This window comes from Castor canadensis, chromosome 7, assembly GCF_047511655.1.
Source record: "Castor canadensis chromosome 7, mCasCan1.hap1v2, whole genome shotgun sequence".
In the NCBI taxonomy this organism is placed as follows: Eukaryota; Metazoa; Chordata; class Mammalia; order Rodentia; family Castoridae; genus Castor; species Castor canadensis.
The window spans coordinates 106642717-106668089 of NC_133392.1; the positions used below are offsets into that span (position 1 = coordinate 106642717).

General features: G+C 35.1%; 1 protein-coding gene across 2 annotated transcripts; it reads left to right on the plus strand.

Moving 5' to 3' along the window:
- Nucleotides 1-362: 362 nt before the first annotated feature.
- Nucleotides 363-20223, plus strand: Depdc1 (DEP domain containing 1). Of its 2 annotated transcripts, XM_020183085.2 has the most exons (12): nucleotides 363-525; nucleotides 2889-3154; nucleotides 5807-5963; nucleotides 6872-6990; nucleotides 7396-7526; nucleotides 8321-8368; nucleotides 10722-10862; nucleotides 12292-13143; nucleotides 13541-13713; nucleotides 16243-16419; nucleotides 17396-17581; nucleotides 18237-20223. In XM_020183085.2, exons 1-12 carry the CDS (start codon nucleotides 478-480, stop codon nucleotides 18375-18377), a joined length of 2439 nt encoding a protein of 812 aa, XP_020038674.2. In that variant the 5' UTR covers nucleotides 363-477; the 3' UTR covers nucleotides 18378-20223. The 2 variants fall into 2 exon arrangements, with proteins under 2 accessions (XP_020038674.2, XP_073935889.1); XM_074079788.1 differs by lacking the exon at nucleotides 12292-13143.
- Nucleotides 20224-25373: the final 5150 nt, after the last annotated feature.

Here is a 25373-nt window from a genome sequence, read left to right on the forward strand (position 1 = left end):
GAAGCAATGTCAGGAGAAAGTTACCCCTGGTTTTATCTGCTAATACTGCTAAAGAGCCAATAGATGCAGGAAAATATTTTGTTTTTGTTTTGTTTTTTCATATTCAAATTGCAAATTCCCTTAAGCCAGAGACTGCCAAACTGTTTGAGACTAAGCCGCTCACCCCTTCTGCCCATAGTAGCATAACCGCACCTGGAAAGTCGGGTGAGACCCAGAAGCAGGTCCCAAGCCCTGTTCAGGTCCCAGCCACCCACCTGTGCTGTAACTCCGCCTCGTCTCCTCCGCCACGCCCACTCCAGACCGAAATGCGTCAGCGTCACGTGACCCGACAGCGCGGCCAATCAGCGTAGCCCTGGGAGATATTCAAATCGGCGGCGGGGTGTAGAGTGTTGCCGGCCTCAGCCGCCGCTGCAGCGGGTGTCGCCGGGCTCAGGGTCGCCTTCCGCCGCCATGGATGCCTCCGGGCGCTGACGGACTATGGAGGGTCGGGGTGTGCCTCCCGGGCCTTATCGGGCCACCAAGCTGGTAAGAAAGCGCTGAAGACGGGACTGGCCCGCGAGTTGGCTGACACCGTGGCAGTTCCCAGGGCGGCGGATGGGACGCAGGGCCCCCAGGTGTTATGGAGAGCAGAGTGAGGGAGTTACAGGATGGCCACCCGGGCAGGCTGCAGCGTACGCCGGACTTACTGGATGTGCCTGGGGTTTTCCGTGAATAATATGCCGACTTTAGCCTCTTTTCACGTTCCTGGGTTTCCACCCTCCTCAGAATCAGAGAACAATGAAGTTGATTTCCAAAGCTAGGGTCAGGTCGGGACCAAACCCAAATAGGACAGCTGGGTTTATTGGCTCTGCAGAATTCAATGAGGGATGTACCAGTCTAACAGCCCTGGAAGAGAGCTGCCTATTTCACACCAAGTACCCATCTGAAACTTCCTTGGATCTGTCTGGACTCATGTGGTGTTCTATGCTTTGGGATTTTCAGTCCTATATGATACTGTTTATGTGTTATTAGGCGATTGACTTAACATCTGTGAGCCTCTGTTTCCACGTTGGTCAAGTAGGTTTATAATGCATGCCCACCGTAAAAGACTTCCTGAGCGGATACTGTACAGGAAAATGTGTTGTGATCTATAGAATAGCGAGTAAGTTACCCTCTCAGGAATGCTCTTCAGGTGTACGCATGTATTACCACTCCTGCCTTACCAACTCAAACAGCAAGTGGAAGAGCAAGAAGAATGTAGATCTTCCTGGTATGGTGGTCTTCACATGGATTCTGCTGCCCAGCAAGTTGTTGGTTATATTTACCAACATAAGGTATAGGATGTAGAACTGCAAGGACCCTTAATAAGTAGCTCTATCACATTTTTTTAAATTCACTACATTGGATAAAAGTAATACAGACATACTGAAAAAATTTACTGAGTGCTTGCTAGTACTTTTCTTGAAGTAAGTTATTTTAGCATTACAAGTCCATTGGGTAGGTTCTAGTGTCCCTACTTAATGGTTAAGGATATTAAGGTACTGAGAAGTAAAGGCCAAAAGTTCACAAATGGTAAGTGGTAGAGCTAAAGCTGGAAGCAAACACCAGTAGTTAGAGTCCAGAGCCCAATATAAAACTACAGCATACTGCTTTTAGAAAAGCTAATGTATAATGTCCTTAAGTGCAGAGACACCTGTGATTTTTACTCCTGTGCACCCAGGCCATTATGTAAGTTTCTTGAATAAATAAACATAAATTGGGGAGATGTAGGAAGGGGAGAATATAGTTGCTGCTGGGTTTTCAGCCCATAAGTTCTTTTATTTGGTGCTGCGGCAACCACATAGGCTAGATGAGTGGTAACATAGCTATTAGTTAAATAAATAGGGTTACAAATTAGATTTCTTAATCTCTAATATAGGAGTTTCTCAATTACAAAAGTGTTGTGTTCATTCTATACTACCACTACCTCTGTGTTCCAGTGTTAGAGATGTCACAAATTAGAAAGATGGCTGATTTAAGTGCAGCTTAGAAAATATCAGCATTTTTTTAAATAGATATGTCATGGGGTCATTAAATGTGCAATGGGTTTACATTTTACTTAATTTACCTTGTGTATTCTATGTTCACTATAAGCATCTTCATAGAAGAGCTACTAAACACCTAGTATTAAAGGTGTATCACTAGAATAAACATTGCCTCTCAGAAGTTATTTTTTATCTAACACAGCGATTAAGAGTACAGAATATAGAGCCAGTTAAGCCTGAGTTTGAATGCCCAGGTTCATCACTAAGCTGTGTGACCTTGGTTCTTTTTCCTTATGTGAAAAAAGATGTAATACTAATACCCGTTCACAGAATTGTAAGAATCAAAGTGAAAAAATGACTATAAAGCACGTTGCCTGACTTAAATGTTATCAGCATATTATTAATGTTAGTAGAAATTAAAAACAGGAATAAATGCATTCTTCATTAAGGAGAGGGAGACAGGTATGTTGCAGTTCTTATTCCTAGGTTTCCTAAACTGATCAACCAATAATGGTATTGTTTTTTAAAAAATCTGTTATAGCTGGGCATATTTGTGCGTGCCTGTAATCTCAGCATTTGGGAGACTAAAGCAGGAGGATCATGAGTTCAAGGCCAGGATTGGCTACATAGTGAGACCCTATCTTTAAATAAATAAGCAAGATAAAATTTTAAAATCTGCTACATGAAAATATTACTATAGCACTGTAATTAGTAAAACAATCAGTGAGATAAAATTTTATGCAGCACAAATAGGATTATTTCTTCAAGAATTTTCACAATGTAACCAGATGTGAATTAAAGAATTTTCTTTGCCTGATGTATCTCCAATCAATAGGAGACTTTGTTTTTATATAATTTTTTAAGAATATTTCCTTCTTTTTGCAGTGGAATGAAGTCACGACATCTTTTCGAGCAGGAATGCCTCTAAGAAAACACAGGCAACACTTTAAAAAATATGGCAATTGTTTCACAGCAGGAGAAGCAGTGGATTGGCTTTATAACCTATTAAGAAATAATAGCAATTTTGGTCCTGAAGTTACACGGCAACAGACAATTCAGCTGTTGAGAAAATTTCTGAAGAATCATGTAATTGAAGATATCAAAGGCAGATGGGGATCAGAAAATCTTGATGATAACAATCAGCTCTTCAGGTACCGAACAGATAAGTACTTGCAAAGTGAAATTCATATAAAGTTTTATCTCTAATTTATTGTACTTTTACTACAACAGCAGCTTCTTTAAGAAAAGTAATATTTCCTTTAAAAAAGTGTCACTGCTTTTATTCCAATCAAAACCATTTAGAAATGTTGTAAGGTGAAAGTTAAATGCTACAAATTCAAACTTTTTAAATGTTAGATAGTCCATGTAATAAAGTAGGAACGTGGAAGGGAAATTGAGATATTATCACTTCTGCACATTATGAAAGCCTTGTAACATTTCAAAGATATCATCACTGAAGTTTAGTTTCATAGATTCTGTAATTATAAGACAAATTCACAGGTCCTTACCCTCAAATGCCATATAATATAATATTATATTATAATATGTATAATATAGTATATAATATTAGCATAATATAATCATACATAATTATATATATTATATATAATACAATATAAAAATACCCATGAGGAGAAAATAGCAAATTTTATATAACAAGTGACAGAAGAAATAAGCCATAGGTTAAAAAGAATACTTATTATGCAGTTGCCATGTATACCAGAAACTGCTTTATGATTTAACATTTCCTTTTTCATCCCTAGAGTAACTGTGCAAGGTATAGTGTAAGCCCATTTCATAGATGAGGATGCTGACATCATGTTTCAACAAATCTTATTCAGTCTTCCTGGAATTTTCTTCCATCTTGAAGCACTATATGTATTTGTCAGACTAGTAAATTTATACACTTCTTCAAATCTCAGCTCTTTTGTAGCCTCTCTGAAGATTTTCTGCCTCCCTCGGGTTATCATAGTTGCTTTTTCTCTCATGCATATAGCTCTTTGTTAGATAGCCATTATACTAGGTCTTTGAATTCTAATGTCCACTTTTTTTTTTTAACTGCATTATTACTTTTCAAATAATATGTCTTAGAAATGTATTCTTTCCTGTTGTGTTAGTTCATTTTCTGTGGCTATAACGTAATATCTGAGACTAGGTAATTTGTAAAAGTAATTTTATTTTGATTCATGGTTCTGTGTGACCTCACATAGCAAGGCCCTCATTGTAACATCATAGCATGGCAGGAAAATGTAAGGGTGGCAGACATGCAAAAAAAGGCAAAAACATACGGGCACCCATATTTTGGTGGGAACTAATTCAGTCCTGTCAGAGGAAGAACTTCCCAGAAACAAGCATTAATCCCTTCTAATGACCTAATCTCTTAAAGGTAAAGGTCCCACTGTCTGTCTGTATCTATATCTCTGTGTGAAAGGATGGCAGCCTGCCCCACAGTTGCCTTGATGTGCTCCTTTCTCCCCTTTAAATACATTTCAGTAATCAAATCCTATTGTACTCCCTGAATAGTTCTCTAATCTGTACATCCCTCCCTCCAATATGAGTATTTTTGTTAGGTTACTGTTTTTACCTGGATTTCTGCATAACTTGTCAACTAGTCTCTCTGTGTCTAGTCTTTTATAACAATAACAAAACCAAAGAATGCCTAGAAATACTACAAATGTATAAAACATTATTGGAGGAAATTGTAATGTTGTTATTGAAGAGAATAAATGGAGCAAGAGAACCTGTTCAGTATCATAGAGATGTCAGTTATTCCCGATTGATATATAAATTCAGTGCATTTTCACTCAAAACCCCAATATAATTTTTTGTAGAATTGGACAAGCAGATTCTAAAACTCATCTGGTAAAAGCCCAAGTCAGTTCTGAAGAATAAGGAAAAGATAATTGCCTTACCTGGTATCTGGGCTTAAATTAACTTAAAATAATTTAGTACTGAGAAAACAAACTTACATATAAGTGGGAACTTGATATGCAATACATGGCTTAACTACCTAAACATGGAAAATAAAACTCTTGTGAGAAAATAGAGCAAAATATTTGTGTTGCAGAAGAGTAAGAAAGTACTTCTAATGTCACTAAAAAGTTAAGTATAAATTAGCATATGATAAAAGATACCAAGAAGTAAAAACACAAAAGACCACATTTTGTTCCTATGTATTCATTGAAACCATAGAAGCATGGACAAGAAATACACTAACTATAGGGTTATGGTTTCCCATAGGAAGGGGTGAGGGTAGGTAAAGAAATGGAATAAGCAAAGAATTTCTTCCACTTAATAAAAAATGAATGCTGGCAAAATGTCAGCAATTATATTGCCTGATGGTTATAGGAATGTTTTATATTATTTTCTGTACTTTTTTGTATCATTGAAATATTTTATATTAAAATGAAAGGTGAAAGAGCAAGGAAAATAAGCAAAAGACTAAGTTCTAGAAATTAAGATAAATATAGTCAAAGCTGAAAATATATCCAAACTAGATAATTTGTCAAAGGAATTTAGAAAAATGTAGCATTTTAGAGCTATTTTGTAGGTAAGCATTACTTCTCCAACAGAATTGATCCTAATAATAACCCTGAGTTATCTACAATAAATCAAAATATGCCAAATATACTAAAGACAGCAAGAAACTTTTACAATATGTTAAATGTATAATAGGAAAATTGATTTATGTAGAATACTAATTCCTTAGTAATGTAAATAAATTAGGTTCTGTGCATGATTTTAAAATACACTCTGAAAGTTTATTTCTGATCTCACATTATTTAATGTTACTTTTACACCAGATTTCCCACAACTTCTCCACTTAAAAGTCTTCCACGAAGACATCCAGAATTGAGACAAAACAGCATTGAGAACATTTCCAAAGACAAAGATAGTATCTTTAAACTACGAAATTTATCTCGGAGAACTCTTAAGAAGCATGGATTACATTACTCTCAGGTAAAATAGCCTTCTGTTGATCACAACTTTAAATATGATTACCATGTGCTTGATAATAGGATTGTTAAAAATAATTCTTTAATATTTGAGGCCAATACTGAAAGCTCCTAATCTATATTACATTCTAAAAGTATATATGTAAAAATTTTGGAACCCATAGAAATAGTGATAAAAGTAGTAGTAAGACATACTTAAAAATAATATTTATATACTTTAGCAGTATTTTGTCAGGTTATTATTCTTTCTTACCTGGTGTGTTAGTCACCTCTTCATCACTGTGATAAAATATCTGAGAACCAGCTTGAAACTGGAGGAAAGTTAATTTTGACTCAGGGTTTCAGAGGTTTCAGTCCATGTTCAGTCAGCTCCATTAGTTCTGGGCTTCTAGTATACTGTGGTAGGATCTGTGGTAAAGGAAACTGCTCATCTTATAGCAGGAGAGAAGTGAAAGCAAGAGAGAAGGGACAGGGAATCTAGTGCCCCTCTAAGGGCACACCCCCAATAATTTAAATTCCTTCCACAAGGCCCCCCCTACAGGTTCTGCCACTTCCTAATAGTTCCTTAGGTTAGAGATCAAGACACCTGGGCTTTGTGGTAAATTCAAGATATAAGCTATAACTCTGAAATTTCTATATGACTCTTCAACAAATTTCTCTGCCCCTAGTCTTTTATAATGATAACCAAACCACAAAGTGCTTAGAAATAATGTTGACTTGGGTACGGTAAAGACAGAGGTAAAACCAAAAACTATTACCATATATTACATTCTTTTACAAACAACACATACATTGGAGCTCTCCAATAGACTTATATTACTAAAACCACTAAGTATTAAAAGCTGCATTTGTTCAACATTTCCTTCATTTGAGCATAACAAATTAAACCAAAGTAATTCTTTTTTTTTTCAGGAAAATACAGAGAAAAAAAATCATAGAATAATCAATGAAGACCAAGAAAACTCAGCTAATAATAGAGAAATAAGCCAGGAAGATGTTGAAGAAGTTTGGAAATACATTATTATGATCTAGTAAGATAAAATTTTGCTATAATTACATTCCTGAAGCATTTAGATTAATTTGTGGGTTTTTTTCAAAATATAAAAATGAGTAAAAACAGATTAATTCTCAAGGCTTAAAATTAACCTGCATATATATTTCCTAATAAATGCTGTGCTATTGCTTTAGTACAATCGAAATTGAATGTTTTCAGTGAGATTTGCTTTTTCTTGAATTAAAGTTGTAGCTATAGTTAGTGGTCTAAACTGGATTCCTTTGAATGTCTATTGAGATAAATATATTTGAAAATGGATATTAAATATAATCTTTGGAAGTCTGCCTAAATGAAAAGTAAAACATCCTGTTATATTCATATTTACATTCTATTTCAGTTATTTTATGGATTTTTATTTTTAAGTTTGTGTTCTTCTTTTTAGCTTGCAAACCATTTTAGGCTTGCCATCCCTTGAAGAACTCATAAATCCAAACCAAATAATACCTCAATATATAATGTACAACATGGCCAACACAAGTAAGCATGGAGTAGTTATCCTCCAAGACAAATCAGGTAGGTATCAGTAACAAAAGTTGGAACCTTTTCAAACTCAGTAACAATGGTTGCAGCTATAGGAAAATTTGGGGGAGACCCAAATGTAGAAAGTAGATGCTTTCTACAGAGGGTGTTTGTTTTATCATCATAGATGCTTCAGTAACATGGTTTAACTTTTAAGTGAATATTATTCATCTACTATAAGAAATTATTTTGCTGCCTAGGTGAATTCATACTTGACTTTAAAAAAAAAAAAGTCAAAATTAAGCATCCCAAAGGCAAGCAAACATAATAAAAACTATTGATTAATCAATTTGTGTTGAGAGACTACAATATTTCAGACATCGTGCTGAAGATTTAGTGATGAGCAAGATAGAAATGGAGGCAATTAAGAATGTAAGCAAGCCCCACAGTAAAACTACACAAATATTCAGGTATAGTTCATTGCAATCATAGTCTAGCAACAGACAGAACCAAAACAGGAGTGAAGAGGAGATAAAGATGAACATTAGGAGTTTATATCTGAATGTCCTCCCAAAATAACCCTTGGTTTGGGCATAGCTAATTGTTTTATGTATTGTGAATGGAGTTAAACTCAAAATCTGTACAACTTTTTCAAGCTTTTGTATTTTAAAATATTAACCTGTCCCTATATCATGTTAAACATATGAATTTTCATCCTGGTAATTACTCACACACATGTATACATCCATGCACAATTACTTAAAAGTGCAAAATTTTAATATATACTATCATAAAAATTGTGTGATTTGCTGTATAGTGTTTATTAATTTGTGTGTGTGTGTGCCTAGATGACCTTCCTCACTGGGTGTTATCTGCCATGAAGTGCCTTGCAAATTGTAAGTTAAACACATAAACTATATGTTTTATATTGAAAGTATTTAACAAGAGTCAAGAAACTTTTAAAATAATTTATGAAAGTCCTAATAAAATTAAAATATATTATATCTTTCATTGTTTAAATGATAATAAAGTGGAACTGAGTGTATTGTTGAGCCTTTAATACCTGTTATGCAAAAGATGATTTTATAACTCAAGCTCACCACTTATGGCTCAGTTCATGTAAATCATAAAATCATAGGCTCTAGGATTTCAAAGGATTTTTAGATAAAGTCTACACTACAGTAATTGCCTCAGTGAGGCCCAGAGGATTCAAATAGCAGCTTGGAGGTAAGACATTTATGCAGAAAAAGTTTAACCAGAAATGATGTTTAATAAACCCCACCTTTTGTCCTCCTGACATTGTACATGGCTTCAATATTCAAATGCTTTATAACATGCTTCTATTCCAAGGCATATATTAATAAGACTTTTATGGCTGTTTAAAAAAAATATGTCATTAATCCACAAATCATTTTTTAGCATTTCATTAATCAAGCTTTTCCATAGTGATCAGTGATAATTAATATTTATAACTTAAGACTGGGTCAAGTACAAAATCCTAATTGCTTTCAAAACAGATTTTAAAATTTTTCACAGGTATATGCTTCTAAATCATAGAAAATTAAATTGTATTTTAATAATTCTAGTTATAAGTATAGTTGTCTAGTTCATATAAAATTAGTATTTTTTGAAAATACTAATTTTTTAATGTTCAAAATAATTATTTATTCCTTTGTTGTCCACTGGGTGTCAATATGACAAAATAGCAGAATAAATAGTGATGAAGTAAATAAGTTACAGAAGCATTTTATTTATGAAATTAAGGTAAAGATCCTGGTTCAGCTTAAGACTTCTGAGTTTCTTTTCCTGCCCATCCAGTTGCCCTTCCTTGGTTCATGGTTAATAACACAGATAAGCATGCTTATAGGAATTTCCCTGACATCCATCTTTAGAGATTTTTGTCTTCCTTCTCTTTGCAGTCCATGTAATATCTAAATGATACCAAGTACGTAACTTACTGGATTTCAACACAATAGCCATAACTAGAGACCATATTAAACTTTTACTTTACTTGTTATTTATTCCCTCAGAGTATACCTGTGGTTATAGGATATAGGAATCAGTAATCCATATTCTGTCCCCAATTTTTTTTTTCAAGAGAAAACTAAGATTCTGAGTCTTCCGTTAATTAATGTGAGGGAGCTAGAGCTCAAACATAAATTCTTTAACTATAAATTCTTTATTTTTATTCCCAGTAAATAAATCTGTGTTTTCTGTTTTAGAAAATTTTCTAATGATTATCAAATACTTTATTCTACATATTAAGGATATTTCTTATGTCCTCAGAAAAATATCTGGTTGGCTTGACATAAAATCTACCAGCCTTTAAGCTATTGTGTGTGGGTTTTTTGTTTTTTTTTTAATAATTTTTCAGTGTGTGTGTCATACAAAAGTTCAGAGACAGAGAAGTAAAAAAAAATTATTCAGGTTTAGGAAGAGATTTTTAATTTCACAAATAGTATAATGACTCTAAAATCTGAAAGTATGTTATAGTCACTAGAGATACACTCCAAAGACTTTGGTTTGGTTTTGATTCAGTAGATTGAGGAATTTTTTTTTTTCTTCAAACCATGCTCCAGAAGATTCTTGTAATGAAGATTCCCGAGTCAATGTTTAGGAACCACTAATATAGTGAACCAGAAGCAAACATGTCTAGGCTTTTAAGTTTCTAGCTGCACCTGGATGGATTCTGGCCTGTGTACAGGAGATTGTATTTTTAATAGGTGAACTAGGAGATTCTGGTGTATGTAAACCATGGGACCACTGAGTAGTCATAATTGTTCCACTAATAGTGTTAAGCTTTAGAAAAATTAGTCTAAAGATAGTATTTAAATTCATTAGGGTATCCTTCATGTTAGGCAAGTTTTTTTCATAAAAATATAAATTTACAAAAGGTAATTTGGAAGAATTACTCTGATTTACAAAATTGTAATAAAATCTCATTATAACACTTTCCTAATGCTTTTTAAGTATATTAAAATTTTTGCTTTTTAAGTAGTTTTTCAGGTATTAAAATAATGTTAAAATAAAACAAAATGCTGTTGACTGACTGTTTATAGTGATTTCTAGTGAAAAGACACTGGGAGGGCATTAGATGTGAACAGCCCTTTAAGCTTTTAGATTGTGGTAGAATTTGTTGTTAAACATCGCTCCCACATGAAATACAAGTTTATACTTCTTGTAAGTATTTTTTAACTGTATTTAAATTATAATATATCTTGCCTATTTGTTTTGCCTTCTAATTCTTAGGGCCAAGAAGTAATGATACAGATAATCCATCTTATGTTGGATTTGAGCGAGATGTATTCAGAACAATTGCAGACTATTTTCTAGATCTCCCTGAACCTCTACTTACATTTGAATATTATGAATTATTTGTGAATATTTTGGGTATGTATAGATTTTACGTATTATTTAAATTTATTCTACTTAAGTTTTCTAAAAACTTAAAAATCTAAAAGCATAGGTAGATGTGAAAGTGACAGGATATAAGTTATTTCAAAATTCAATGATAATTGTGTTGCTGTGTTTGGTCATGTTCTAATGATTCAAGTATGTTCTTCCAGCACCACTTATCCCAACGTCACTGAGTATCATTACAATTCAGTGGAGTTCTGACACTAACAACCCAGGGTTAACTCAGCTCTAACAGATTAAGACTGACCTCACTTCTGATGCTGGCTGCAAATGATATCCCCTACATACTGCCCACCAACTACCTATTCAAAGTTCACTCAGACCCCACTCAGGTTTAGTAATCCACTACAACTCACAGAACTCAGGAGAGCACTTATGATTATCAGTCTGTTAAAAACAGACAGGAACAGATTGTAGGGAAGAGATGAATGTGACAAGGTGTGGAGGTAAGGGGAGGTACAGAGCCTTGGAGCTTTCAAATAAGGCCACCCTCCCAGTACATCCATGTGTTCACCAACCCAGAAGTTCTCTTGGCTTCATTGCTTCAGTTTTAATTGAACTTTCATTATCTAGAATATTCTCTGGCCTTTGGTGATTGAACTTGATCAATCTCCAGCTCCCTTCACGGGGGTGCAGGGGGTGTGGACAAAAGTTCCCCTCTAAGCATGGTCAGCCATGAGTTACTTTAGCATAAATTCAAGTGTGCTCCAAAAGGCTTCTCATGAATAACAATATTTTCAGCACTCAGGTTTCTGCATTCCATGGATTCAACCAGCCAAGGATGAAAAATATTCAAAAAGAAATTGCAGCTCTACTGAACATTTGCAGACTTCTTTCCTTGTCGATATTCTCTAAACGCTATAAATAGTGTTTATATTGTATTAGGTATTGTAAGTAATACCTAATGGTTAAAGATGGCTTTAACCTATGGGAGGATATGTTAGGGAATATACAAATATTACAGCTTTACATAAGGGACTTACATCTGTGGATTTTAGTGTCCATGGGCAGTCCTGGAACCCCATGGATACCACAGGATAACTGTATATGTACTATTGTACCACAGTTGTCATTATATAAGTATAATTAATAGTACTTGCAGAATGAGATGAGATACTTTTTAACTCTCTGGCCAATCCATTTAATTAGGCTGTTAAAGTAATTTTTTAAATTATTTATATCACAAGTGGGAATATCACTAGTCAGTCTTGCACGTTTATAACTGAATGCTGCATGTGTCCTTTTTAAGTGGCTTCTGAATTAAGCAACTGCTGTTGTACTATACTAACAATGTATTTATACACTATGGCAATGCTTTATTTTTTAACTTTACTATGTTTTTGTTTTATTTTTGTCCACTGTCATACAGTTGCATCTTAATTTTTGTTTCATTTCCTGGTAGTTGTTTGTGGCTACATCACAGTTTCAGATAGACCCAGTGGGATACATAAACTCCAAGATGATCCACTATCTTCAAAAATTCTTCATTTAAACAATTTGAATTCCTTCAAATCAACTGAGTGTCTTCTTCTCAGTCTGCTTCATAAAGACAAAAACGAAGAAGAATCAGATTCTACTGAAAGACTACAGATAAGTGATCAAAGATTTCAAGAAAGATGTGATAAGAAAATGCAGCTAGCTAATTTAAGAAACAGAAGAGCCAGTGCTAATGATGTAATGGGAGGAAGTTGCCATAACTTAATAGGCTTAAGTAGCATGCACGTTCTATCTTCTAACATCAAACCCAGGTGCTCTTCTTTGGAAGGAATCATAGACATGCCAGGGAATTCAAATAAAAAAGTGTCCAATGCCTTCCATCACTCTATTCTGAACATAGAAGGACAAAATAATGAGCAATTTTTAGAGTCAAACCCCAAACAGGAATCCCTATTTAACCTTCATTCGGAGGAAAGTGTTCAAAAGCCACTCTGTGTTGGTGTTAAAAGAACCTCTGCTTTGACTGTTCAAGACCAAGAGGAGTTATATAATGGGCAATGCAAGTCAAAACAGCTTTGTAGATCTCAGAGTTTGCTTTTAAGAAGTAGTACAAGACGGAATGGTTATGTCAATACACCAGTGGCTGAAATTATCATGAAACCAAATCTTGGACAATGCAGTACAAGTGTGCAAACAGCTATGGAAAGTGAACTTGGAGAGTCTAGTACCACAATCAATAAAAGACTATGCAAAAGTACAATAGAGCTTTCAGAAAATTCTTTACCTCCAGCTTCTGCTATGTTGACTGGCACACAAAGTAAGGTTGTTGCTTTCAATGCACGCACTATCAACTCTTAGTGTTTACTAACTCTGTCTGCTTACCTGCCTTTTCTTGTCTTGAATTGCTTTTTTTTCCAAAAGAAATTATTATAAAAGATTTTTTGTCATGATATAACCAAGATTTATTCTACCTACTTAAAGCACTTATTTTCTTTTCCTTGAATTTCTCTTGTTCTAAATCACTTTAAAATAAATGATTTCAATAATAATAAGAATCTTACTATGCCTTTGAGGAATGTGGAAACCTAGAAATAGTTAATAAAAATGAAGTACTAAGGTATTATTTTACCCTCTTCATATAATTCTATCTGCTGATCACATGAAAGCTAATGTCATTGATCATTTGTCTTTGGGGGGTTGATTTTGCCTTCTAGGTTTGCTGCAACCTCATTTGGAGAGAGTTGCCATCAATGCACTACAGTTATGTTGTCTGCTACTTCCCCCACCAAACCGTAGAAAGCTTCAACTCTTATTGCGCATGATCTCTCGGATGAGTCAAAATGTTGACATGCCCAAACTTCACGATGCAATGGGCATAAGATCACTGGTAAGTTTATTTCTTATAAACCCTGACTCATCAACCAAAAAAAAAGAAGATCCAAACTACCTGAAAGTACTATTCAAGAGATGTCTCGGCCTTGAAGTCCAAGATTCTTAGGTTAAAAAGGCTCTTGTTTAGTCTACCTTTCCTAGCGTGAATGTGGGTGCACAAATCATTTGTGCCCAATCCATTATACCTTCACATCCTTGCAGTAATCTTCTTTTTTTTTTGCAGTACTGGGGCTTGAACTCAGGGCCTTCACCTTGAGCCACTCCATCAGCCCTATTTTTGTAAAGGGTTTCTCAAGATAGGGTCTTGTGAACTATTTGCCTGGGCTAGCTTCGAACCGTGATCCTCCTGATCTCTGCCTCTTGAGTAGCTAGGATTATAGCCATGAGTCACCAGTGCCTGGCCCTTGTAGTAATCTTAACAGAGGACATTGCCTTCTCACTCATACTGTATTACTTCATAGTGATTGGTCCAGACAGTCAGAGCAGATTAGACTGCCTGTGTCAATTCTGTCTGATGTGAAGGGAAGAGGAGATGTAGATACTGTTGAAAGCTTAAGGTTGCTATAACGCTGGAAGTAGAGAGTAGTGGGAAATTCTTGTATAGTAGTTAGTGTTTCAGAGAACATGGTAGTAGGAAAGTTGTATTTGATGACTTTTGATTGCATAGCAGATCATTGTGGACAAAAGTTGGGAGACTTGACAGGCAGTCTCAATATTGGGCTGCTTGGAGAATGAGGATACAGGTGTTTGTATACAGATACTGATTGGAAATGAATCCTTGAAATAGTCAAGTTCTCTCTCTGTTCCTCTCCTCTTCCCTCCCCTCCTCTCTGTTTCTGATTTTTTTGAGAACTGCCACTTCCTTGGACTGTAGCATCAGTTTGCAAAAGGTTCTCACCATAAGAAATCTGGAGCTATGCTCTGTTCTTCTCATTACTATGGACAGTTCAATAATAATGACAGACCTAATAAAACAATTATTCTATTTGGCAATTATGGCATTATTAAAAAGCATAAGAATTTTGTAAAGAAAGATGTTTTCAGAGATATGAATGGAAGGTGGTATTTTTGGTTTTAAAGTTATTAGGACATCCAAGTGAAATTTATCCAACAGAAAATCAGAAATGGAAGCCTAGTGAGTGAAAGGTCAGGGCAGAAGGCAGTTTTTTGAGTGTTCCACATAGAAATGGCAGTCGCTGTAGAGAAAGAGTTAAAGGCTGAGGACTGAGCCTTGGAACTAGAAAGAAAAACCTGCCTGACATACAGGAATAAAACTAAAAATATTTCAGTTCAATGAACATGCTGGTCATTTACTATGTGCAGATATTTGAAATAGAATTCTAATACTCCTTTGTTTTAGAGGGAGGTATGTGTTTGTTGTAATTGGTGAATTATACGGATATGTGGGAAAGTAATTAGTTTGAGGCAAAATGTTTTCCATAATTTAAAGATTTGTATAATGGAATTAAAAATGTGTGCATTAAATTTGCTATTTAATCTAAAGCAGATACCTTAAAGCAACTGAGGCCAATAGGAAAAGGGGACCAGGAACTAGAGAAAAGGTTAGATCAAAAAGAATTAACCTAGAAGGTAACACCCACACACAGGAAATCAATGTGAGTCAATGCCCTGTATAGCTATCCTTATCTCAACCAGCAAAACCCCTTGTTCCTTCCTATTATTGCTTATACTCTCTCTACAACAAAATTAGAGATAAGGGCAAAATAGTTTCTGCTGGGTATTGAGGGGGGGAGCGGGAGGGGGCGGAGTGGGTGGTAAGGGAGGGGGTGGGGGCAGGGGGGAGAAATGAACCAAGCCTTGTATGCACATATGAATAATAAAAGAAAAATGAAAAAAAAAAAAATAAATAAAGACGAATAGAATTGCTGGTGGAGTGGCTCAAGTGGTAAAGTATCTGCCTAAAAACTAATAGAATGAGCATTAAAAGCTATTTCCCAGAGTTTCAAAAGATAAATAGTGCCAACTTTGGAACCTCTGCTGAATATGTGTTCTTCATGTGTCACAATCGCCTGGCTTGTGCTTTTGTGGAATTCATTTAATGTGATAAGTCCTTGTTCTCTAGCAAACTTTGATCTTAAGGAATATATCTTTTTGGTGTAAAGAGAACCTAATGTATTTACTGATAAAATTGTGACAAAATTTAAAAACAAAACAAAAAAAAAACATATGTAATCTTTGGAACTATGTTAAGGAAATTCTTTTTTTCTTTTTTTTTTTTTTTTATGGTACTAGTGTTTGAACTCAGGGCATCATGCTTTCTAGGCAGATGCTGTACCACTTGAGCCATGCCCCAGCCCAAGGAAATTTTTAACAAGTACTTTTAAGATCTTAAGCGTAATAGAATTCTTACCTCTCTAACAGTCATAACTTGTCCTAATGTTTAAACTAAAGTCTGCTTATGACTTTTTCTCAGTATTGCACATAATGCTACCTGAAAATTACTGCTAATCTAATTTACATGAACCTTATGTTCTTGAATTCCTATCTTTTGATGTGTCACTAGATGATACACACTTTTTCTCGGTGTGTGCTGCGCTGTGCTGAAGAAGTGGATCTTGATGAGCTTCTTGCTGCCAGATTGGTTTCCTTCTTAATGGACCATCATCAGGAGATTCTCCAAGTACCCTCTTACTTACAGACTGCAGTGCAGAAACATCTTGACTATTTAAAAAAGGGCCATGTAGGTATCATGAGTCTTAAAAATCTCTGCACTGGTTATTTGCAAATGGCAAACTCTTCTCAACCTAGCCCCATCAAAAAGGGAGACTTTATTAGCTCATATAAATAATCTCAAAGTCAGGAATATAGATGGAATCTTGGGACTCAAATAGCAAAGGAAAAAGAGCTATCCCTTCCCTTCCAATTTTAAAAGTTCTGGATAGACTCTTGATTGGCGCAGTCTAGGTTGAATGGGCATCCTTCAGGTGTTTGAGGGTAAGTAGGATGAAAAGAGCCATATTCTGACTAGCTCTTTATAGATAAGAGCAAAATTTGTTCTTCAAAAAGATGAGGATAGAGCGGGATAGAATGGAAAGGAACTGTTAATAAAAAGCAGAAAAAGGAATACCAAGCAGCCAAAACCTGTCGTCAGGCTTTGGTTGACAAGCACATTTGTGGTTTGGTTTTTTTTCTTTTTTTCATATAAACCATTGTATTATTGTCGTGGCTTGTTGCAACCATAACTGTCTCCTTTACCTTCTCTCTCATGTCAATAGTTATGTGCCTGTGTCCGTAGGCTTCAAATATTTTAGATAAATGCCTTATTTCTAAATTCAGGATATTGATAGATTAAGCTGAATTAAAATATTATTTACATTGTTACTGTTTATACTTTAAATAATAAAATCCATGGATAAGAGTGATGATAATAATGGCTACCTTTATTTAATGCTTAGTGTGTGCTAAGCACTTTATATACATTTTCTCATGTAATCTCCATTTTAATGATGTAACTTGCTGAAGGCAAAGTTATAGGGCTGAGATTTAGATCCTACTGACTTTTATCACTACTCTACTGCGTAATACATAGTTTTCTTAATGTGATGAATGTTTGCTGACAGAATTATAGGTACTATAGCCCATCGAAAAAACATGTTACCGAATAAGAGCATGACCAGAATTAACAGATTTTTACTGTTGCATTTTGTTCACTACAGGTTAAAAACCCTGGAGATGAATTAGTTGCTCCTTTGCCAATTTATTCTTATTGTGAGCAAATTAGTGCTCAGCAGTTTGATGAACAAAAAATTTCTACCTCTCAAGCTGCAATTGCAGAACTTTTAGAGACTATTATTAAAAACAAGACTTTACCTCTAAAAGAGAAAAGAAGAAAGCTAAAACAGGTAAGAGAATGAGTAACTTCTCAATCATGTAAATATTTTCTAATATGCTATTAGTGGCTGTGCTTTAATAACAGTTAAATCTAATTTCTTATTTAATAGTTTAGATTTTAAATTTTGGATATATAGGCTATATAAACTACTTTTAATGTATATGAGTACTTCGATTTTACTCTTTATCCTAAATTTTAAAACAATAACAATATTAATGATAGATGCTCTCCATTGTTGCTGGCATTTTGTATAATTATAGCCAGGATTAGCCTGGAAAAGCAATTAGAAAATCTGCATTATAACACGTATCTCTAAGTGACTCATCCCTACCATTTAGAATTTTTAACTCTAAAGCATAACCCAGTAGCCCCAGAATTCTAGCAAGAACAATTCCAAGTCTGAGACATTCTAAGAACTATAAACTGTACCAAATCCTTATAACTTTCATGGGCTTTCCCAATTGAAAACAAGATCTGGAATGTAAGAGGAGAAGTAGCAGTAGAAGAGAATCCTAGAATTTAATGCTAATAGGGAGATTGTACATTGTACTCTTCACAAATACTGAAAGAGAGGGAGAGGCAAGGATAAAGTGAAAGGGTACTTGACTGACTTCCACCAGGGAAATAATGTTGAATATCTTCTAATTCTTCACCTCATTTTTAAGTTTCAGAAGGAATATCCTGTGATATATCAGAAAAGATTCCCAACTACAGAGAGTGAAGCAGCACTTTTTGGTGACAAACCTACAATCAAGCAACCAATGCTAAGTTTAAGAAAACCAAAGCTTCGTAGTCTAAGATACTAATTAAATCAAAAATTATTTGATAAATAAAGCTATATCTGAGAATCTAATTTCTTTAAGAAGTCTGCTGTTAATAAGGTTTCTCTAAATAAACATTTGTAAAGTGAGGCCAAAGTAGAATTTGGGGTTTTTTATTTTTGATGTTTTGTTTTGTTTTTTTTAAATCAATGTGAGACTGCTGAGCCGCTACTGGACCTCAGCTTAGAGGACATAATGGTAGGTGATACTAAATATTTTAACCAGAAACAGTCTTTTGTTTTTAATGCAATTGTGTAGCAAAGCTACTATGATTGTGCTAAATTTTTATTTACTTGAATTTGAAAATTAAGCTGTGTTCATCAAGATTAAGCTATAATCCTTTTTTTAAAAGAAAACTATCTACACATGTACTTATGTGTATATTAGGCAAATAACTAGTTGATTAGGGTTACTTCCTTATTTCTAAGTGTGAAAATATGAAAAATATTTGAAACCACTCTTGGATATCTTTTTTCTACTTTTGAATATGTGTGTGTGTGTGTGTGTGTATTAATTATAGGGTTTTGAGAGAGGGTCTCACTATGTAGGCCAATCCTCCTTCCTCAGCCTCCTAAGTACACCACCATACCTGGCTTATGTATATGTTTTAAAAATATGTTCATGTAAGAGTTTTGTTTTTACTTAAACATTATCCCAACTGCTTCAGTCATTCATTTTTCCCATAAATATCTTTTTGAATTCTTATGTTTATAATCTACTAAAAGATTAAAAGATATAAAAGGAGTGCAAGGCAATCATGTATTGTCTAAAACAACATTATCAACTGAGATAATGAGAGCCTTTCATTGAACCTCACATGTTGGTTTTCGGAGTTCACACTGCTTCCTCCCTCTAGTCACCATCTTGGATCTCCCTCATTGTACCTTACATGTTGGGACAGTGATGAATACAGCAAAATTTCTCAAGGTATTTATTTTCCAATCAAGGGAGATACACCAACAGATGCTTAAAATAACAATATACTAACTGAAATCAAAGCATGGGGACTATGTCAGCTGAAGATTAGCCTTTCTGGTTATGGAAAGGTCTTTACTTTAGTGACTTTCAAGCTGGTGCACCTTGGGATCACCTGAAGCATTTTAAACAACCTCTATGTCCAGGGCCCAGCTTACAACAACTAATTCTGTATTTGAAGGATGCTATATAGGCATTGGTACTTCTTTGTGTGTTTGAGACAAGGTCTCACTATGTAGCCCAGCCTGACTTCAAACCTGCATTCCTCCTGCCTCGGCCTCCTGAGTGCTGGGATTATAGTTATATGCCACTACATTGGGATAGGCATTGGTACTTTTTAAACTATGTAGGATATTCCATTATTCAGCTAAGATTGAGAATCAGTGCCCTAGATTCTTTTTACAAACATTTAAGTAAATGTCAAGATGATGGCTCATTGACTGTTTTTTCACTGGAAGAAAATGCCAAGTATAAAAGCCTCTCAACACAAGGTTCTCCAGATTCCTGTCTCATTGACTTGGTACAAACTTGAAGTGATTTTTTTTCCATTTTTTCTACTCCAAGATTGTGTAATATCCTTAAATGTAATGTCCTTAAGTGTAAAGATATATATTCACATATATATATATGATACGCATAATAAATTAATGATTATTCTGTCTTTCCAATGAAATTTTATTTTATGGATACATATAGGATGACAATATTCCATTTTAATTGTTATTTGGACAAAAATGATTAATATACGTTTAGCCCAGAAAACATAAATTATTGGCCCAAATTGAATTCTTTCTAAGGTGTTTGCATGCTAAAACTTTTCCTGTTCAAAAGTATGTGATAATGTGAATTATGTTGCAAATTAGGATAAAAAATTGTGATTTTTGTAATAATTTACCTTTGTTTTTGTATTTATTTACATTAAATATGTAACTATTATAAAAACAATAAACTTTAATTTGTATTAGTATGCATACAGTTGAAATCGCAAAATACATTGTATGACACTTTAATAACAATGTCTGATGTCAGATTTGAATCCTCCTGTGCTATTTATTAGCTGATAACCTGAGAAAGTATTTAACTTCTCTTACGTCCCAGTTTCCTTCAGTTATCTGTAAAATGAACATTATAATGGTGCCTCTCTTAGGATCCTTGTGAGGATTAAGTAGGGTAAATGCATGCAAAGTGTTTAGAACACTGTCTGACATAGAATAAGCATTCTAAAAATTACTAGCTAGAATTGTAACACCAGAAAAGATCTAATCAAAACTGCAGACCCCTCAATTGCTTTGGGCAGACATGAACCAAGACAAAATTATGAGCAATGGTATTAGTTATTTTTGAGTGGTAAGACAGTTTCTGGTTGCACATAGTGGTTGAGAATTTTTGATCTAGTGGAGCAGGAAAAGTTGGTAAAGAAGGAAAGAGTGGAGCAGTATCCTCATCTGAGAGTCTCTGAAAGCATATGGATCCAGTGCACAGCTGACAGTTTAACTCGTGCTGGGGCATGGGCAGATTCAATTGTAATGCAAAGAAAGCTGAAAATCTTTAAATTCAAAGATAGACTGGTTGGTTATTTTAATCTTAGTTGTAGGTAAAAATTCTTTTCTGATTGCTTTTGCTTTCTCAGGAAAATAAGAAAAACATCTGGGAGTAAAGTGGATATGGGTAGAATATCAGATGTCGTCTGATTACTTTATATACTATAGTTCTGATTCCAGAAATATTTGCTACCAATTGGTATCATATAATGATCCACTCAGTATCCAGAATTATGTAGCATTTACCAGGGCAAAGTACAGGGAGTTTCCCACTGAATACCTTTCTGTCTTTGGGAAACTTAAACTGAGCTTCCTCTTCTATAAAATGTGAATAAGAACATCTCCACAACCAAGTTGTGGTTAAAAGCAAAAAGCCAACATGTGTGTTAGTAAGCTTTCTATTACTATAATAAATACCTGAGATAATTTATAAAGGAAAGAGGTTCATTTTGGCTCAGTTTTTGAAGCTTCCATCTATTGCTTTTTATCAGTGCTGAGGCAGTACTTATAGCAGGAGCATATAGAGAAGGAAAACCACTCACCTTATGGCCAGAGAGGAAGAGGCCAAAGTCCCAAGGGCATGACCTCAATTACAGGAAGACCTTCCACTACACTCCCACCTCTTAAATGCTCCACAGCCTCCCAAACTGCAGCACTCGAGGGAGCATGGACCTTTAGGGGACATTTAAGATCCCAACTATAGCAATATTTGTATCTTGAACCTAGCAAGTCCATTCTCAGTTCTTAAGTTCTTTCTTCTTGCTTTGTATTGACTTTGATAACTCCTTTACAAGTTCTGTCTTGAACATGAAACCCAGAGTTCAAATCCCAGTACCACCAAAATATACATAAATATATAAAGTTCTGTCCTGATATCTTGTAACATAATGTCTGTTCTATTAATGGTAATATATTTTATCTCATGTCTGGTGGAATGAAAGATAGTTCTGCAATTTCTGTCACAGTAGTCTGAACCATCAATAGATATTCCACCCTTTGATTTTGAAGGCAATGTGTGTGTGGTGTTACTGTTGAAAGGAAACATTTCTAGGAAATCGATAAAGGATAGGTAGTTTTAATATTAAACTAAGTTGAAGAAAATAAGTTCACTAAAATAAACAATACTTCTAGAAACACTAAAGCAACTAAGAATCATTCATCATGAACTCTTGCTAACAATCTTATTGACTCAGAACTAAAAAAACGGGGGGGGGGCACTTTAGCTGTTCTTAATCTTCCCTGAAAACCTCTCAAAAAGTGTACTGAGCTATGCAGGAGGTCATAGGCTCATAGGTAGGAGAATCATGATCCACAGCCAGCCTTGAGCAAAAGCACAAGACCCTATCTGAAAAATAACAGCAGAAAAGGTCTGGACACATGGTTCAAATGGTAGAGCACTTGCCTAGCCAGCATGAGGAACTGAGTTCAATCCCCAGTACAAAAAAAAAAAAAAAAAGAAAAGAAAGAAATGCAGGTCATATAAGACAAATGAAAGCAATGTTGACTTTTGCTCATTATAAAAACAACTTTTGTACCAGCCTACCTTCACATGTATTATATAACCTTTGAATTGTTCTTCCTTTCATAAACAACTAGAAAACCAGACAAAATGTGTGAAGCAACTACTTTCAGACATCAGAGTACAGGTGATGCAGAGATAAGATTCTTGAGAAAAGAAAAAAGGTGAATATTATGACTGCCCCAGATTACTGCCTGAGGCAGTTACCAGGCAAAGGAACCAAAATAAAGTGTACTGGTCTTGCTGTATACAAAGGAGTTGAGGATGACTGCAATACTGCAAAAGAATATGAGCTCCAGAGATCTGCAAAGGGTTTGGGGTTTGGTTTGATTTGGTTTGGTTTTATAGTATTAATTTACAGGAGATAAAGGAAATGACTTGGGTAGTAATTAACAAGGCCAAAGAAAGAATGTCTGGAGGCAAAAATGAAGTTAGACCTCTTCTCACCATATACAAAACCAAAATGTATCAAGGACCTACATGTAAGACCCAAGCTAGGAAACTACTAGAAGAAACCACAAGAAACACTTTAAGACTGGAATAGGCAAATATTTTTGGATAAGATCCCAAAAGAATTTTCAAAAAGAAAAACTAGACAAATAGAATTATATTAAACTAAGAAGCTTCTGCACAGAAAAAGTAACAATCACCAGTGTTAAGAAACAACAAATCTGAAAAAGGTATTTACATCTATTCATCTAACAAAGGGTTAATATCCAGAATATAGGAAGAACTCAACCCAAAAAAAGCCAACTTAATTTAAAAATGAGCAAATTATCTGAATACGCATTTTTCAAAAAAAGATAAACAAATGTCCAACAAGTATATGAAAGAATGCTCAACATCACTAATAAGGGAAATACAAATCCATGAGAGGATATCATCTCACCCTACTTAGATGGCTATTATCAAAAAAACAAAAAATAACAAGTGCTAGCAAGGATGCAGAGAAAGTAGAACTCATACACCCTATGGTGGAGAGGGAAGACAAATTAGTATAGAAAGGAAGCAGAATGAAGTTTCCTTAAAATGCTACAAATAGCACTACTGTATGTTCCAGCTATTCCGCTATGAATTATATATCCAAAGGTAATGAAACATCAAACAGATATCTGCATACCCATGTTTACTGCAACACTATTCTCAGTAGGCAAGATGTGAAATCAGCTGAGATGTTTATCAATGGATGAATAGATTTTTTTAAATGTGGTATGTATACATATGGAATATTACTCAGTCATAAAAAGAATGAATCCTGTCAATGCGGCAATGTGGATGGAACTGGGGAGCATCATGTTAAATGAAATAAACCAGGCATAAAAAGACAAATACCCCATGTCCCTGCTCATTTGTGGTAGCTAAAAAAGTTGATCATATAGAGTAGAGAATGGATTAGATGTCATTAGAGGATAGGAAGAGTAACAGGAAGAGGGGATAAGGAACCAAAACACGTGAGAGCCAGGGAAACAATTGCATAACATAATCAGGCAACTGTGGCCTGCAACAATTATACCTTTCAAAATAGCTAAAGAAGAGTTTAAAGGTTCCCATCACGTAGAAATTATAATATTTGAGAAGAGAGAAGTGCCAATTACCCTGACTTGATCATTACATACTGCTTACATGAATATTGTACTTCAGACATAAGTACAAATATTATATGTTCATTTAAAAATATATTAATACCCTAAACAATCCAGAAAACAATCTGCCACCCTGGGTGGGAGCTAATGGCAGCTTCCTAGGACCACGACTCATGCCGGCTGTCTTAGACCACATTCCCTGTAACACTGAGATACATATTTGTGTGGAAGGTTTACTTGAGAACAACGCTTGTAAGAAAATGAGGGAGGTCAGATACAGAAAAGAAAACCTAGAACTGCAATGCAGTTGGGACAAGGGCCTCGGCTGACCCCACTGCAGAGCTCTGGAGCAGGGATGACCATTTAGAATTGTCCCCAGTTGAGCAATGAGCCTGGGTCTCTGGATACAGGGAGGAGATGTAACCTTGGGTAGACACTCCCCTTCAGCTCAGCACAGCTCCTAAAGATAAAGGCAGCATGTTCCTAACAGCTGTGGAAAGGAAGGACGTGGCAGAGAAGGATCTGTGCAGAGCACATCCTATGCAAGGGATTTCTAGCATTAGAACAAATAAAAACAGCTCGTGTTGATACCACAGAGACAGACCAAAAGAATGAGAACATGGTTTTGATTCTTAGCTTCCTGTTTTTTTATATCTTATTAAGAAGTAATATCCATTTATGATAGATTCTTTAGAAATGAAAGACAATTTTAAACTCACCTATAATTTTATCATCCAGATACAACCACATGAAAATCTTGGAGAATTCTGTCTGCAGAATTTTATGTCTCTTATAAGAAAGTAGCTCTCTTTTTTGCTTTCTATTGGCTACGGTTAGAGACCAGCAACAACGTTGATTCTTTAAAATGTATGCAAGCACTAAAAGCAGTAGTGAAAGACCTGCCACTTTTTTCATAACGTACGCTATGTCAGGCTTTTGTATTCACATGTTTTCACTAGCCTTCTGTTTGTAACTCCGACATTCTAAAGATTTCATCCATCTTCAGGTTTGCTCTCAGTCTGTCTTCCTGACCCCTAAGATGATATGATTTGTCAGACGGCCTTTAGGCTCAAGCAAAGAATCCAAATCTCTTCCCCTCTCCAGTTAATTGGTATTCGTGCTTCCCCTCACTCACAGTCACATTCAACCTGTTGCAAGGCTGAGGTGCTGAACTCATTGTTCATTGAACTGAAAATTAAATTGCAACATCAACCATAAACTGCAAGGAATTACAGAATTTATAAATTATTCCAGAAAGGAATTACACAACTTATAAATTATGCCGATAGTGACTGAATCTAACCTTTGAAGCCAGTGTTGGACAATTCCCGGAGGTGTTATTTATGCACACATGCTGCAAGGC